Source organism: Polypterus senegalus, chromosome 2 (assembly GCF_016835505.1).
Source record: "Polypterus senegalus isolate Bchr_013 chromosome 2, ASM1683550v1, whole genome shotgun sequence".
Lineage (NCBI taxonomy): Eukaryota > Metazoa > Chordata > Cladistia > Polypteriformes > Polypteridae > Polypterus > Polypterus senegalus.
Window position 1 is genome coordinate 87,163,641 of NC_053155.1, and position 17,902 is coordinate 87,181,542.

Consider the following 17,902-nt stretch of genomic DNA (forward strand, 5'->3'; position numbering starts at 1 on the left):
CCAAACGGTGTAAAATTTAAGGCTTTTAAAATACCTAAATCAACAAATTCTCTGTGCTTTATAAAATCATTTCAAAATATTACTGATTAGATCCTGCCATGTTTTGAAAAAAGTCTGCACAGATCCTCTAACTGAGTATTTGATTTTTCCAATTTTAAATAATATAACACATCAGTTTCCCACTGACTTAAAGAGGAGAGTTTGGGTTCTTCCAGTTTATCAGAATAAGTCTGCGTGCCAACAGTGTAGTGAATGCAATCACAGTTTGTTTGTCTTTCTCCACTTTAAGACCCTCTGGAAGAACCCCAAACACAGCTGTTAATGGGTTAGGAGGGATTGTGAGTCCAAGACTGTCTGAGAGGTAATTAAAAATTTTTGTCCAGAATAATGTTAATTTGGAGCAGGCCCAGAACATGTGACCTAGTGAGGCTGGGGCTTGGTTGCAACGTTCGCAGGTTGGATCATGCCCTGGAAACATTTTGGAGAGTTTTAGTCGAGACAGATGTGCTCGATATATAATTTTGAGTTGTATAATTGTATGCTTTGCGCATATGGAGCTTGAGTGAATTCTCTGCATTGCTACTTTCCACTCCTTTTCTGATATATTAATTGAGAGGTCATTTTCCCAGTGTCCTCTTGGATCTTTGAAAGGAAGGGATTGTAAAAGGATTTTATATATTGTAGAGATGGAGTCTAACTCCTTGAAATTGAGCAATAATTTTTCCAGCGTGGATGAGGGTGCAAGATGAGGAAAATCTGGAAGGTTCTGTTTAACAAAGTTCCTGATTTGAAGATAGTGAAAGAAATTTGTAGCTGGAATGTTAAATTTGGAACGTAATTGTTCATAGGATGCAAAGACGTTGTCTATATAAAGGTCTCTAAGCAAGTTAATTCCAAATTTTTTCCAGATATTAAAAACTGCATATTTTTGTGAGGGTTGAAAGAGGTGGTTCTTTTGCAGGGGTGCCACAGAAATTACTGTGCATTTTTTTCCTGAAATTCTAGAGATGCGTCATGGTCTACAGATCGGAGATAGTCCTGAAATGTAGAAATTTTGGGCTGTTTGTGAAATCACCCAAATGTTGTAGTTCTGCCAAAAATCACAAATAAGACGGATGCATAAATGTATTTAAAAAAAAAAAATTGAAAGAAGCGTTGGACTCTCTCACCCCAGCTAAATCTCCAGTATGAAAGTGGGTGGGGGACAAGGGACACTATAAAAATGTAACCATTGAAGAGTAACAATATGACAGATATCATTAGTAACCTGATGCCCCATGCAAAGCTTGTGCTTGTTTTTTGCTCTTGGAAGAATTTTCTATATCAGAAATTCAACCGTTAAAGCAACATAAGCCTAGTGATGTCTATGAAAAAACACATTATTTAGCATGACAGTGACAGTGCTATTGTGTAAGTATGAATCAGAATGACTTTCCATCCATGGAAGGGAACACAAATGCTTATATCAGGAAATATTAAAGGAGAACTTTGACACACACCTACATCAGCAGAAGGTGAAAGATAAATTAGTCATGCAGTTAAAATAAAAACATACAAATCTACAAGATCAATTAATTAAATTTTGTGGAATGTTCAAGTAAAAGTCATTGGCTACAGTCCATAAAAAACTTGTGGCAGGACCTGAATGAAGAAATCCCAAGTTAGGAAATTCTTTAATGTTGCCGTTTTCTGTGCAGGAATGAGATAATGAAATGAGAGGCTGAGTAACACTTACAGGGAGGTAGTGGTTACTACAGCTTAAATGTGGTACAAATAGTAACGGAGTCTATTTCAGCAGGACCTATTATTTATACACAATATTTGTATACAATAACATTCAGTGCAAGAGGTGATAAACTGCCTCATAGAAATTTACTTGCAATTCTGCACAACAACTATGATTCACTGAAGCCAAGTTTCTTAGAATTGTAGGACCAACCCCATACTTCTCTACCATAATGTTCTTTAAGTTTACAGGTTCCCTTATTCTAGAACCCTTCTTCATCATCAAGTCTATTAACCTTCTTTGTTCTCAACATTTTAAAGGCAGGCTGAAGAACCACCTTGTCAACTAATATTTGCGATTCTACAACTAGAGTCCAATCACCTCCAATTTTTCAAAGGAAATCCTTTTAATGTACTTTCCCCTTGTTTTTCCTGCCATCCTTTATAGGAATGTATTTGAAACCTATTTGCTTTATCCTGAAATGTCTTTATTATTACATACAACACTTTCAGCTAGTGCTTGCTTAAAGCAATGCCATTAAAATATAAAGAAAAACTGATACAAAGAATAAATATAGCTGCTCTTTAGCATTTGTGTTATTTCTACTTAGGATCTGAACTTTGAAAAAGGTGTCTACGAATATAGATTCTTATTTAAAATGTCTCACCAGTTTCTAATATTATTCAATCTCAAAATCGTAAAGCGGACTTTTCTTATGTCCAAGAAACATTTTTCTAGTCAGATATGTATAATCAAGGGGGCAGTAGAGTTGTTCAGTGGTTTTAGCTGCTACTTCATATTCGCAAAGACCCAGGTAAGATTCCCAACTTGGTAAGTATGTGTTTGAAGTGTTGGCTTTCATTTTCTCCAGTTACACTGGTTTTCATATACATCTCATAAATGTGCACAATAGACTGACTGTTGACTCTAGATTGGCCCCATATGAATAAGTGTGGGTGTCCATGGGGATGTGGCAAACAAAGGACTACGGTTCCATCCAGAGGGGGTTCTTGTCTTAAGGTCAATGCTGTCTTGAAAAGCATTTGCTCCCATGAATAAAGACTTTATTGAGGCAGCACAATAATTAAAACTGTTGCTTCATAGCACTAAGAACCTGCGGTCAATTTCCAATGCACTCTTAGTGGAACTGTACATTCTCCTTGTGTCTACAGACATTCTCAAGTACTCCAATTTTTTTCAAATGGCAGAAATGTGCAATTGAGGTTAACCGGTAACTCATAATTAGCCTGAAATGTGCAAGCGTACACAATGATTAACTTGCATCCAGTCTAGTGTTTCTTCTAGTCTTGCACTCTGAACTATCAGGATAGGCATCTACAACCCAGTAATGAACAAAGCACATCCAGAAAATAGAAGGATGGATTGACAATTGATCACAATTCAATGCTATGAAATGCACGCAGCCTTAAATACAGTAGACCCCCCATGATGTCGCAGTTCACATTTCGCGGCCTTAGTCATTCGGTGAGTTTTCCTTAGAACCTAACTAGTAATTGTTAGCGGAAACCACAAATATCCTCCACAATTTTTATGGCTTTTTTCGTGGCAATACTGTACAGTAGAGAGAAGAGGAAGCAGTTGTAGAAATCCGCGACTTGGGATGGTGAAAGTAGCCAATAGAATTTGAAACTGCAACTCCCAGCAGTCCCTGCAGTGGCTCCGATTAGTCTTCTGCAGAGGGTGCTGGGGCTGTTGAGGTCAAAGGATGTGAGCGTTGCCTTTAAAAATGGAGGCCGGTGACCAAAAGCAAAAAAAAAAAAAAAGGTTTTGTAATTTGTGTTTCAAGTTCCTGTCTGTCTGCCTTCTGTTGGGTTACCTGTACTTGTTCATTTTGTCCTGGATCGTTTCGTGCATCTGGATTGTCTGCTGTCTGCCTGTGTACATGAGGACTGTAAGTGGATTCATGGCCATCCTGCATCCTTCACCATTTCAGGAACTACCGATCTCACTATGCGGATCTCTGAACTATCTATTTTCATCATTACATTTCATCCACTGCCGTTTTTCATGAACTTTTTCATGATTTACTGCGTGTGTTTTATTTGTGCTTTGTTGTATTTAATGTGTAATCTCTGTAAGGGGAACAGGGGTGGTATCGTTTTCTTATTTCATTAGTTTTCATTACATTCTTTATTTGCTGTTTGATTACCGGTTTGCTTTGTTTTTATCTGTTTGTGAGTGCGTCCCTGGAATCTCTACCATAAAAATAAATAAATCACCGTCTTCTCGATTGTGGCTTTACTTAAAAGCCTGTCCTTTTTGGCTGATTGCTTTGTTTCTCTCTCCTCCCCCAGACATTCTCTGCTCCTGTTGGGGGTTGTGCTCCCCTATGATGTTTGACTATTGTTTAATCGATAACTTACTGCATACTGAGCTCCTTTTACTTCTGAAAGAGACATGATTGTTTGAAGTGTTTGAATAAAGTTTCTGTCTCTACAATCTCCTGTGTTTCTGTGCAATTGTGTGACCCAAGCTGCACTAAGACTAGCCTGCAAGCACCAGCGCTTACCTCTGTATGCTTCTGTGCTGCCAGTTCAAACGCAGTTGGCTCAGTGATTTACATCCATGGTGTCAGTTGCACTTTGCACATATTTTTCCAGTAGTTTTTAAAATAGTTTTTACAGTTCATTAGCAGTGTGTAAAATTATCAGTGTTGCAGTAATTGTGATGCTCTTTGCATGAAAAAAAATGTGTTCCATTAATATTTGACTTTTTCTTTGTTAATTGTGACGTTTACTTAAAGTGTAGCAAAAAAGTATTTGGTGTCCAGGGATGCATTAACCCCCAAGTATGTGGCAGTTTAAGGGTTAAAGCCCCAAGATGCCACCAAAACGAGCTGCACCGTCTAAGGCCTCTGGCAATGAAAACGCACTTGCATGAATTACAGTACATATAGTGGTAACATCAGTATTTCACATCCTAGCACTGCAGGAGACATAGCAGTACAGTATACAGGTTTACCTTTACATTCTTTATTTTTAGGTAATGTATTAAGCTGAGTCTGAAATTAAATTAAAGTGTTTTAGGGGCATATTTAGGGTTTAACACTATGAAAATTGGCATTTTTTTAAACCACATCCAAAATTCGCAGGTGCTTTAGGAATGTAACCCCTGCGAATTTTGGGGGTGTACTGTATACCAAGTTGATGTCCATCAAATCTGACAATATGTCTTTGGACTGTAACAGGAAACTAGATCTCATGGAAGAAACTTCTGAAAGGTTGCCTCTTACATTTTAGTAAAAAGACTAAGAATTTTAAAGCATTTTACCTTGGAGAAGTCAGGTGGTGGGCTTTTCCCTCGGCACAGATTGGAAAGAGCCCATACAGCATTCCTCATCATCGTTAAGCGGCTTTGTTTTGACAGTAGCCTGACAAAAGATAAGCAAAAGCAGCTTTAAAACAACTGAACAGTACAATCAATTGTAGCATTCTTGGAGGTGTTTAACAATCTGTTAGAGTTCAATGGTGTATTTTGAGGATAACCTAATTATTATTCATTTTGTTTTTAAATGTATTGCTTCAACTTTGTTAACATTTTCAGCCATATCATAAAAAGATGAAAATTTTATTTGGTAGTCTTCAGAGAGGCAATTGCTCATCTCACTTAAAAGCTACAAGTCAAGTGTTTGTTCTCCACTGGTACTTACTGTAATAGAGGTGAGAGGATGTTGCACTCCAAGACATAGTCTCTGCACACAGTGCTGTCTCCTGCAATGTTGCCTAAAGCCCAAACTGCCTGCATTATAAAATATGGAAATAAACATCATGTGTAATTACAGAAACTAGTATTACCATCTTCACTCATCCATGTAAATATTTACAGAAGATATATATATAGTTTAAAAGACTGTCTAAAGAATAATCTTCATTATATTCCAAAAGACAATATCATCCACATTCCTCCCAATTCTAAGTAAATATGTCCATTTGTACCTGTGTAACTTTCAAATGGGAAGTTCTAACACATTCTCCCTGCTACAATTTAGACGGTATACTATAGAAATTCACCCTATGTGAAACAACACAACAGATTTCACACAGCACCTGTACATCAAATAAACCACCAGAAATCAAAACGGAGATATGTTTACAGGTTTAAAAACTGTTTCCATCCTAGTTTTCTGCTTATGCTGCTGGCTTTAGAGAACATGTTTGGTAATTTTGTGCAATTATGTTTGCACAATTATAGTATTCGCTAATTTGCCATGGAAAATTGTGTTCTTAAGTAAAGCATTTTTTATAAACTTTTAAAAACTCTCTGGCCGTTCTTGCAGTTTAACCTCTTATACACATTTGCATACCCAAAAAATGAAAGGCTATTATTCTGCTTATATCATAAAGGAGCTGTAAATAGGTGAAGATTATTGAATATAACACTTCAAATCTTTAAAAGTATTTATATGATTAAAAACATCTGTTTACACCAATATCAACTAAATAAAACACAAAAAATAGTGCTTTATGGATTTCTATGAAAACTGCATTTTTCAGTGCACATCTAATACATTGTATGATGCACAACTATGGAATCTTTTTTTGTGCCCCAATCTGTCAACTATTATTGTGCCAAGTTCAGATGTCATATCCCATACCACTGCAAAGTTATACTGTTTTTGGCACTTTTGGGTTGCAGGTGGCCGTCACTGGGTCGCAAGCCCATTAGACTTGATCATAATATAAAAATAAAAAGGGATCAACAATGCTGAACAAGATTTTTATTGTGTTTGTATCATACCCCTATATGTGGGTCACCAATCAGCTTTACTAGGTAAAGCAGGTCTCAAGACCATAAAGGATGTGAGTAAATGACCTAAACCAATTCACACTGGGGCCAACAGAGTGTCCAATCAAAGGTGGGGATAGTAGGGGGCAGGTGAAGCCAGCACATTTAGAAACTGGATAAAAAAAATACCACAGTACTCTGGGTTGGTGGGAACATGAATTGATTTTTTTTTCCCCCTCTCATTTGCTCATGACTTAGTGATATTCTCCTGGGGGTGAAGGGTAGGTTGTTTTCATGTGAAACTTCAAGCAGCGTGGACACAGTGTTAACAGTACTCATTACGTGGAGAAATACTGCCTGTACTGTAAGTTGAAATTGAAAGAAGAACTAACACAGGGTGAATATGAAGAAGACAGCATTCAGGTATGGTAATTGAACCCTTGATGCCTAAACTGTATAACTTCAAATGTATGATATAAGCAGTACTTACAAATCAAATGGAACATTGAGTCCTTCAGTAAATGTGTTATTCTCAATACAATCAAAACTATGATCAGAATCTGACTCAAGGTTGTCACATTCCCTACAAAGTAACATTCTGTAACTTTTCTCGGACTTCCTCAACTATATTTCCCTAGGATGAACTTCAAGTCTTATCACACGTCAACCAAACAATCCCCATGCACTTTCATGAAGGCTTGTGTGCAACAGTGTGTAAAGATGTGCTGTTGCACACCCAATTTATTTTTTGCTTTTTATTCACAGCTGTAACATGTAGTATAAATGACCAATCATAGACAACTATACATCGTTAGAATGCTCTGAACCTCAGCTGCCTAATGGTAATGAGCTTTTCATTGTGTGAGACTTGATGTATAACAATAATAAATTCTTTACATTTATATAGCACTTTTCTCACTACTGAATGTTGTCTGAGCTTTTATAAAATTAGATTTACTCAGCTGTGATTCACTACTGCATATTCATATTGTTTATAGAAATAGAAAAACTTGTGAGATTCTGACACTTCTAAAGAAGTCCAGCTGTACTCTTCGCCTCATTGCCTTTCTGCATCTGTAGCAAATACAGCCCAAAGGATGCAATGGTTTACTGTAGCTCATTGTATGAATACTACAATTGTCATTTCATTTGAGAATTGTTTGAGCACTTAGAGCACCATCGGGGAGGCCATCCTACTAATACTGCAAGGAAGGCCACTTACTTCAATTTAACGATTTCCTTACTGCTGGTGTCCACCAACAGTTCCTAGGATTGCTGCCATGATGGGTACTAACAACCTATTGGCAACAGCTTCATCCTCTTCTTCCACTATTAAGGCCTTGAATAGTTTCCACTTGGACTCTATATCCCCAATTTCTCAAATGATTTAGGAGACACTCTTCTGGACATTAAAGGAAAATTTGTTCTAAATAGAGACAATAGCTAATTGTTCCTAGCACACACTGCCTACTCATTTGGGCTTCCATGTCTGTCCAGCAGGTATTCCATCTGTCTGAGCCAGTTCAACACCAAGTGGTGATGATTTGACATCTCAGCAACTCTTTTCATGCAAGTGTCCAGAATACCCAGTTTCAAATGAGATTGGTCATAGACCTTTCGTCCAAAACATTCTGGAACCTTGTGTTTGAACATGTTCATTTTAGGAAATTCATACTCAGAAACCCAGTTAATAAGTCTCTGCTCCAATTCACATCAGGCAGGCTATTCCTCCCAACCATATCTCTCCATGTATTTCTCGCAGTTCCCTGTTTATCATTAAAGGTCAGTAGATTCAAGCACCAAATCCAATGTATCTAAAAAATATCCTAATATTCCTTCTGAGAATGCCTTCTCAGAAATACATGCCAACAACAGTCAGAGAGTTCTCTGCAATCTGAAATCTAATTGTGGCAACCCTCGTGTCTACTGGAACAAGCTTGAGGTGGGAGATTGTGATTAATACAACACCTGTCTGAAGGCCACCTTTTCTGCACAGAAACTTCACAATTGAGAGGGAGAGAGATCTTCTTGAAAGAAAGAAGTCGTATGTCTGTGCCTGTACCAAGTGAATGGTAGTGCACCTGACTCTCTTTATTTGCCTTGTCTGTAGGAAGATCATACAGCAGCTACGCCTTTCTGGGCTGAGCCCAACTTAACTCTGTGGGTCACCCAGCCACTAGGCACACACTGAAGAGAACAACACCTCTGGGTTTCAGGATCCTTGTGATAGAAAAAAATATCTGTAGTGTCAAGGCCGAAGAAATAGAGGAAATCCAACACAAAATGATAAAAGCACTGGATATTGTGGATGTGCACCTCTTTAATGAGGCTTGGAAGTGGGAACAGCACATACTAATAATAATAAATTGTTTACATTCATATAGTGCTTTTCTCACTACTCAAAGTGCTTACAAGCAGAGAAGACTCATAATGCAAACCAACGTACAAATGAAAGTGGTTACCACATCAAAAATTGTGGCTGTAATGGATTACATGGGCAGCAAACGTATAGCCAGCATCTTTAAAATGACAAAGTGTAGTCTGCCTCTCATTTATGTTTCTAAAATTCACGGTAAGTGTAGTTCAATTAAATTTATCGATTAATGTCTCATTCCTCCACACAATTCATTCTATTCTACACATACCTTGTACATCTAGTCTGAACAAGCAGCAAAAGCTGACTGTTCCTCCTCAAACCTAGGTGTTATTACACATAGTTTGTTTGAATTTCCTAATTCACCATGATTGGTTTTGCAAGGATATGACTATAAATGCACATATAATTAATAAGTCTACTATTACCTCCTACAAACACAATGTAATTGGTACGTAGTATGGGAATTTTGTCAGTATGCATGCAAGTGACCTGTGGTCTGGCTCCCATCTCTCTCACATTGCTACCAGGACAGACTCCACCTCTCAGACAAAAAAAATTATTTATTTTCTTTAAAAATGACTGGACATATGTAACAACCATGTTTAACATAAGACACAAAATATTCTAAACTAGTTAAGGTATGGGCGGCACGGTGGCGCAGTGGTAGCGCTGCTGCCTCGCAGTTAGGAGACCCAGGTTCGCTTCCCGGGTCCTCCCTGCGTGGAGTTTGCATGTTCTCCCCGTGTCTGCGTGGGTTTCCTCCGGGCGCTCCGGTTTCCTCCCACAATCCAAAGACATGCAGGTTAGGTGGATTGGCGATTCTCAATTGGCCCTAGTGTGTGCTTGGTGTGTGGGTGTGTTTGTGTGTGTCCTGCAGTGGGTTGGCACCCTGCCCAGGATTGGTTCCTGCCTTGTGCCCTGTGTTGGCTGGGATTGGCTCCAGCAGACCCCCGTGACCCTATTCGGATTCAGAGGGTTAGAAAATGGATGGATGGATAGTTAAGGTATTCAGTAATAGCACTTCAGTTTCAGGTATTTTATGTCATGTTGGATTAAACAAAGCAGCAAACAACAAATCATGCAAATTATTTCAGGTTTATAAAACTTCATCTTCAGCCTATATATATATATATATATATATATATATATATATATATATATATATATATATATGCAATAAGTCAACATTATCACCTCAAAAGGTGCCTCTTACCTGCTCCTGTACATCCTCAAACTCAGAGGACAGCAGCTCAATGAATATTGGTACAGCCCCTGTCTGAATGACAACTTTTGTCTGGTGAGAGTTACCAGAGGCAATATTAGTGAGGACCCAAGCAGCTTCAAACTTGAAATAGACAAAAAGAATATATCATAAGAAGACCTATCTAGAGGAAAAAAATTACATTTGTTAAATACCATTATTTACAAATTAATATTTATTCTCTCACAATAACTTTAAAAAAAAAATGTTACTTATTACAAAATCAGGTTGAAAGCAAACAAAATGCAAGTTTTTCTGACTTTACATTAAAATTTAAGAAGAAGCTCGGCACCATTATTATTTGGAGTCTTGGAAAGTGTTAATTTAAGATTGAAAATGCATGACCCATTTCACCTTTCAGGAAGATGACATTGTTAAATCACACTGACTGTAATTTTAACCCATGTGGAACAACACTGCTCTTCTTGACAAAACTATCTTCTAAAGTTGAAGGAAAATGCTAAATATAGTCCTCCCACATTACATTATCATATTTTATCTAATTCAAACAAAAGATACATTTTTGATAATGCTTTAATAATTTTCTTTAAAAGGTTCATTGAGTTACTTTGAGAAAACAGTGGTAGAAATGCAAAAGTACCTGAAGGGTGCAGTTCTCTCTCCTTCTAAGGAACTCTACAAATCTGTCAACAACACCCGGAGCAGAAATAACCTCATCGATAGGAGGGTTAGGCTCTGTTAAAATACAATTATATTAAAAATGCTGGAAACACAGTAAATACAGACATATAGTGAGATGTATATGCTATTATACAGTTGTAAAAATTTAGTCATTACTACAAAGTGCAATTACAACTGTACATTTTCACACTGTTTTCTTAAAATAAAACACTAGATTTCTTAATGTAATGTGTTTCTGCAGTACAATACTTTGTAGAAAGCAAGCTGTAACTTAAAAAATGTCTTCACCTCTAATACTTTACAGACAGAATATTTTTAAATATTTTAGAAAATTATTTATTATTAACACTGGAACAAATACGTTAATTTATAAAATGTCTAGGAACTTTTATAATACTTAATGCCAACCTTCATTCTTTCTGTAAGTTTATCACACCACAGTTACCGTTCCATTAAAAGAACATATATCATTTGTTTAAAGCAGTGTATATAGAAAAAAGAAAACTAATGTTAATGATACCTACCATGCAACCAAAACAGACAGAAAACAAAGTCTATTCTTACCTTTAGAAAGTAGTTTTCTGAATTTCTGAGTGCCACGTAACTGTTGCTCTGGATCATCAGAGAAAATCATTTGTGTCATTTCAAGTGTGATGACACCTGCCTAAGAATACAGACGAGTACTCAGTTATATAGATTGTAGCACTGCAGATTTTTTCCAACCATTCTTATAGGCAAGGAAGGGTTAGATGGATGGATGGATGGTTAATTCAAAGTAAGAAAAAAGCACATCCACCTTCAATTCTGTTATTTTAATAATCAGAGTCTGAATCACAATTGTGTTGTCATCACTAACTTCTATACAAAGAGACTTCTAACCTCAGGTGGCAAACAAAACAGATTTCAATATGTTATTTTTTCCAAAAACAAAACAAACATTCAGAAACCATGTGGAAAAAAAGAAGTACATTTTATAATTTGGAATCAACTTTGGTAGCAATATCTTGAAGTAAACATTTGACTGTATGTATTTATCAGTATCTTACATCATTTTGGAAAAATTACCACATACTGAAATCCAGGGTTGTGGAGTCGGTAGATAAATCCTTCGACTCCGACTCCTTAGTTTCTGGTATTTCTGACTCCGACTCCTCTGTATTTAATATGCTAATGTATTTTCCATGTTGATTAAAGGAAGGAAACATACACATCATTTAACCACAGAACTACTGGCTAGGAAGCTGACTCTCTATTGGCCAGTTTAAACAAAAGACAAGAACCCCTGAACACACATCAGGCCATAGCACGCACCTACACCCTACATCATTACACTTGTTTACACTCAAATGAACTTGTTAAACACATTATATCTGAAATAAAATGAAAAAACTTTTTGTAATGTACTATAATCCAGATTACAATATGTGAATGTGAGGTTGTATAATGGCTCAGCTGAACTACACACTAGTAGTAACACATCTATACACTGGGCTTTATTCTTACATCAGAGAAGTACTTAATTATGACTATTATTTGTGAAATGGGACATTTGAACTTGCTGTATTTTTTTCACTGCAATTTAAATTTATTAGGAGTTGGAGTTGGTACATCTTTGCAGACTCTGACCCCAACTCCAGTTACCCAAAATTGTCTCCAAGTCCACAGCCCTGCTGAAATCTGTAATGTTTCATCTGTCACCTGTAGGGATGTCACAATATCAGAATTTTTGTATTTGGTAACAATAACAGTGAAATTTTAGGATACCTTGCACCTTTCTATACCACAGCAAAAACAGAAATCTCATTCAATGGCTTTTTATTGAAGTATTCCCATTTATTGTTTTGAACAATACTTTCCCTTTTTCTGTAATTTTTTTTAAATGTGTCCCTTCTTTCTACATTTGTCCCATCTTTAAAACATCCTGTGTGAAATCAAACTGGTCAGTTTTACATAAATCCTTTATTTTAGTACTATCAAATGGAGCAACTTATGTCATTGCCGGTGCAAACAAGCCAAACAGCCACCTTGTTTGAATCTTATGGTGATGTTAACTTGCTACAACTGTTGTTTCTGCTGCCAGTCCTCCCAAAACCGTGGATGCATCTAAGTTGCACCCCAGCATGACACTGAACTGTATACACCAGTTAAAAACAGACAGATGCTTAGGATACTATTTAAAACTGCTTAATCCTTTTATCTTTTAATCACTTGTTACAAATGCATGACAATACAAGTTAAACAATTTACATGTCTTTTGATCGGTACAGTTATTTTTCTGACAAAGCATGCAGAAATTTGATTTTGAAATAACTCTATAATGGGATAAAAGTAGTAATAACGCAAGATTTTGTGTGTTTTGCTTTTTTTTTTTTTTTTAAAAAATAACAAGTACAATTCCTGCACTTGCGGGCTGAAATTCCATTGGGTGAAGACAAAAGCATTTTCATACTTGACTTCTGCTGCTTTCCCTTTTAAACATGAGTTGATGCTGTGCTGCATCATCACCAGAGTGAACCATTTTTAAATGCAGTTTTGCTCAGTTTTTGTCATGTAATTATTGTGCTTTCCATAGTAGTTTGTCAACTTGCAATCACGCATGAGTGCAGTACTGACTTTCTCTGTACTACTGAAACTGTAAGGAAAAAAAAAAAAAAAATGGTACTGGTCCAGAAGGTTATCTCTGGGTATGGCAGTAGCTCTTCTTATTTGGGTAGATGAATGGGTAAATAAGAACAGCTACTGCCATACCCAGAGACAACCTTCTGGAATATAAAAACAGAAACAACAAGAACCGCATCCCACTTGTTGTCACCTACAACCCACATCTTGAAGCACTTTAAAAAATTATAAAAGTACTTCAGCCAATGCTAAACAATGACCAAACACTGAAAAATGTATTTCCTGAAGCTCCCCTCCTGACATACAGACAACCACCAAACCTTCAGCATCTAATTGTCTGAAACTTCCTAAGTGAACCAACAGAAAATGGCACATCTCCTTCCCTACAGAAAAGATATAAAACGTGTGCCCACGTTTATAATACAGACCGTATAGTTATACCACACTGCCGAATAGAACATCGCATAAAGGGATCATTTTCCTGCAGATCATCTAATGTGGTCTACTTAATTTTCTGCATGAAATGCCCTGACACTGCACTCTATGTGGGAGAAACATGACAAACACTCCACCAGATAATGAATTTACACAGGTTCCACATTAAACATGACAACACAGATGTTTCTGTAGTGGCCCACTTCAACAGCCATGGACACTGTGAGTGGGACTTTAAAGTCACAGTGCTTATGGGCAACTTCAAAGCATAGCAAGAGAGAAAAGAATGGGAAGTTAAACTCATGTTAAAATTTAATACATTACAACATGATTTGAATAGAGACAAGAGTTTTATGGCCAGATATGATGATTGATTTTGTCTCTCAGACTGACACAGACAACCTGTCTACAGACCCATACTGTTTTGAAAAGCTCATCAGAAACTTCAAAAGACTTTGTTGAACAGTTAACTTATCTAAAGATCTTGACCATACATTGTTCTTCTCTCTCTTTTTAAATGAACCCTAGCCTGAAGGAATCTATTAATTTCTTACATTTAAGATTTCTCATTAAAATATTTACCAATGTTGTTTCTTGTCCTAGTGTGTATATACATACAGGTAACTCCCGTTTCTGTATTACATTTTGCCTGAAGAAGGGGCCTGAGTTGCCTCGAAAGCTTGCATATTGTAATCTTTTTAGTTAACCAATAAAAGGTGTCATTTTGCTTGTCTTTTCTCTACATTCATAATGACTAACATGGTACAACACCCTAGTACTACACACAGAGAAACAAATTCACAGAATTGAAGAAGTATGTACTTTCTTTATCCCATGACTACAGATAGATAATCATGTCCAATTACTGTAAAATGTACAATACAAACTGTATGTCTTTTTTCAGAGAATAACATTAATTCTGCAGTTAAAAAAATAATGATGTACTGTGATTTATGCAGCTTACAGAGGTCATATCCAAGTTGTTGATCTGAACATCCTGGGAGCCCATATCTGACATTTCTTCATCTCCAACACCAGAAACTCCTGCAGTAGCAACGTTTCGCCTTTTAAACAGCTGAAATAAGAAAACAAAATTGTAAGACCATGAAAGACTATTTTTTTTCTAAAATTACATGAAATTAATCAGCTAATAATTGACCAAGATATTTCACTTTACAGTGCCTACTTACAATGCAACCATAGCTATTTATAGTATATCTGACTCAGACTACTTACACTTCACAGAGCCCCAGGACATACGAGGTGTGGCAGAAAAGTAATGAGACTGATTTTTTATTTACCAAAGTTTTTATTTTTTTCAAACATCAATGTTATCCCCTTCAAAGTAGTTCCCTTGGGCAGCTACACACCGATGGAGACGTTGTTCCCACTCTTGGTAGCAGCGCTGAAAGTCTTCAACCGGTATGGTCTTCAGCATGTCTGTTACACTCTTTTGGATGTTTTCTAAAGTCCCGAAATGACGTCCTTTGAGGACATTTATCAGTTTAGGAAAAAGGAAAAAGTCACATGGACTGAGGTCAGGTGAATAAGGGGGCTGGGGAACCACAGGAATGCCTTTTGAGGTCAAAAATTCTGTTATGGAGAGGGCAGTTTTTCGGCACCATTTTAGCACAGACCTTTCGCATGTGCAAATATTCAGTCAAAATTTGATGAACGGTAAATCTGTTCAAATTTAATTGTTCACTCAACATTCTTAATGTTAAACAACGATCTGATCTCACATGAGTGTTCACATGTTCGATGTTTTCATTGGTTTTCGAAGTTGAAGTCCTCCCTGAATGGTGTTCATCTTCAACGTGTTTTCTGCCTTCCAAAAATGATTTGTGCCAGCGAAAAACTTGAGCTCGGGATAAAGAATGTTCCCCATAGGCCTGATTTAACTTTTCAAACGTCACACTTGCCATTTAATGGCACAACGTTGCTCCAAATTCCGCTGTTCCATTTTGCGTGACGCACAACCAAAAACACAACTTCGCTAATAGCAGTCACAAAAATCACGTAGTTAACGTAAGGTGTTAAAACTCGCACTGAGCTATGGGAGGGTACTGATACACGTGCTCTATCAAGGACAACAGCGCAGCGTTGCCAGATCGCTTGCAGTGTTGCCAGTCTCATTACTTTTCTGCCACACCTTGTACAAGTACATGATGAAATTGGGGCAGTTTCCATTGTTAAATTGTGATTATCAAGTAAATGTCACATATGTGATTTTAACGAACTAGTTTTAAATAGTTTCTACTATTTGGTGCTTTAGTTGAAATTAATATACCAACAAAAATAGATTATACACCATTCATAATAAAACACATAAAAACTATACAAGGTACATGTGTGTAGTAGCTTCATAACCAAATCTGTCACAGTATTAAGCTAAATTCCACTTTTCATTAGCTCAAGTTTTGCTAGAAGCACTGACATGCTGGTCTTATCAGATTTTAGGAAAATCTCACCAAGACGATAACATTGTCAGCAGAACTGAATAATTTGGGGCATCTCTTTCTGTTTAAGTAAATGTATACTACACGTTAACCATAATAGTCATGAGATTCATGTTTGTACGTTGCCATTGCTCCACATAAAAAAATCCACTCTTTAGCCTAATATTTACTGCCACAAGCAATGCATCAGCTCACTAACAGCATGTATCTGTTTACATATTGGCCAACAAGCAATTCAGTTCTGTACTGCGAAAGGAACTAATCTTGTAACAACTTTCACTATACAGTGGAACCTCTGTTCACGAACGTCTTGGTACACGTACAAATCGGTTTACGACCAAAAAGTTCGCCAAACTTTTGCCTCCATTCACGACCACACACTAGGTATACGAACAAGCCAGTTTCCCTTTTGGTTTGTACATGTTCAGTCTCTCCCTGTGCATTTCCTGTGCAGCGAGCGAGCAAGAGAGAGAGAGATCGCGACACACACACACACACAGGTGCGCAAGAGAGACACACACAGGCACGTGACAGAGATACACACACACACAGGCGTGGGAGAGAGAGGCACACACACACAGGCGCGAAAGAGGACACACACAGGCGCTCCAGGCTCGCCAAAGAGAGACACACACAGGCGGGCGAGAGAGACACATGCACACACAAAAGAGAGAGCAAGCGAGAGAGGGAGGGCTGGATGCATAAGGTAGAAAAGGCTTGTTTTTGTTTTCAGTTCTGTTTACAGCGATCGGTTCATAGCATTGTGGCAATGTTATTTTTCTTGGTGGTTTATTAAATTACAGATTTTTCAAATGTTCATTTTTTCCCTATGCTTAAAACTCATTAAAAAGAAAGTGTTTTTAGCGAGCAGTTCCTAGCACTATAGCGCAAACTATTGCAGTGTTAGTTTTCTCTGTTGTTCAAGGTTTTCTCAATGTTATTCAATGTTTTTACATTTAGTTTACTATTACGCTGTGCATTCTATGGTATAATTAACTATATTTGTGCTTAAAAACTAAAAAAATATATATTTACATAAAGTTTGTACAGTCTGGAACGGATAATTGTATTTACATACAATCCTACTGGGGAAATTGCTTCAGTTCACGACCAAATCGGTTTACGACCAGAGTTTTGGAACGAATTATGGTCGTGAACCATGGTTCCACTGTACTTCCTTTAATAGTTTAGTTTAACCATTTTCCTTATGTTCAACAACTCACTAAATCAACCAGTAAGTTAAAAAAAAAAAAAAAACCAACATGTGACAAGCATGTCTTACAGATAAATGTGGAAATCCCAATTACTACTATTTTTAAACCCCTCAGTGAACTTTGCTTCTACTCTTATCATATAAAAGCATAACTGTCCCGTTGTTCTATTTTCCATAGATGAATTACACCTGTCCTTTGAAGGAGCAGAGGATCCATCTTAAGATTTTTAGCATTGGCTGCTATACTTCGGAGGAATATTCAAACCAAAAAAACATGTGAAGTGCCAGGGTCACCAATGAGTAATCAAGGCTTCTGATCAATGAATGATGGAGATGTGGGACTTCATTCCAACAACTTATGTGGGCTTTACTATGATGCACAGGGCTGTGGAGTCAGAGTCATAAGCGATTATTGGAGTTGGGG

The 17,902-nt window shown here is 37.1% G+C and overlaps 1 protein-coding gene across 2 annotated transcripts in view; it reads right to left on the reverse strand.

The window, feature by feature from the left end:
• Window positions 1-17,902, reverse strand: part of kpna1 (karyopherin alpha 1 (importin alpha 5)) — a 53,691-nt gene that overhangs the window by 23,412 nt on the left and 12,377 nt on the right. For both annotated transcript variants that reach the window (XM_039744125.1, XM_039744126.1), the window contains exons 3-8: window positions 14,771-14,881; window positions 11,317-11,416; window positions 10,712-10,806; window positions 10,063-10,194; window positions 5,397-5,485; window positions 5,018-5,117 (exon numbers count right to left, since the gene is read on the reverse strand). In XM_039744125.1, the coding sequence (XP_039600059.1) occupies window positions 5,018-5,117; window positions 5,397-5,485; window positions 10,063-10,194; window positions 10,712-10,806; window positions 11,317-11,416; window positions 14,771-14,881 (627 nt within the window). The remainder of the gene's footprint in view (window positions 1-5,017; window positions 5,118-5,396; window positions 5,486-10,062; window positions 10,195-10,711; window positions 10,807-11,316; window positions 11,417-14,770; window positions 14,882-17,902) is intronic.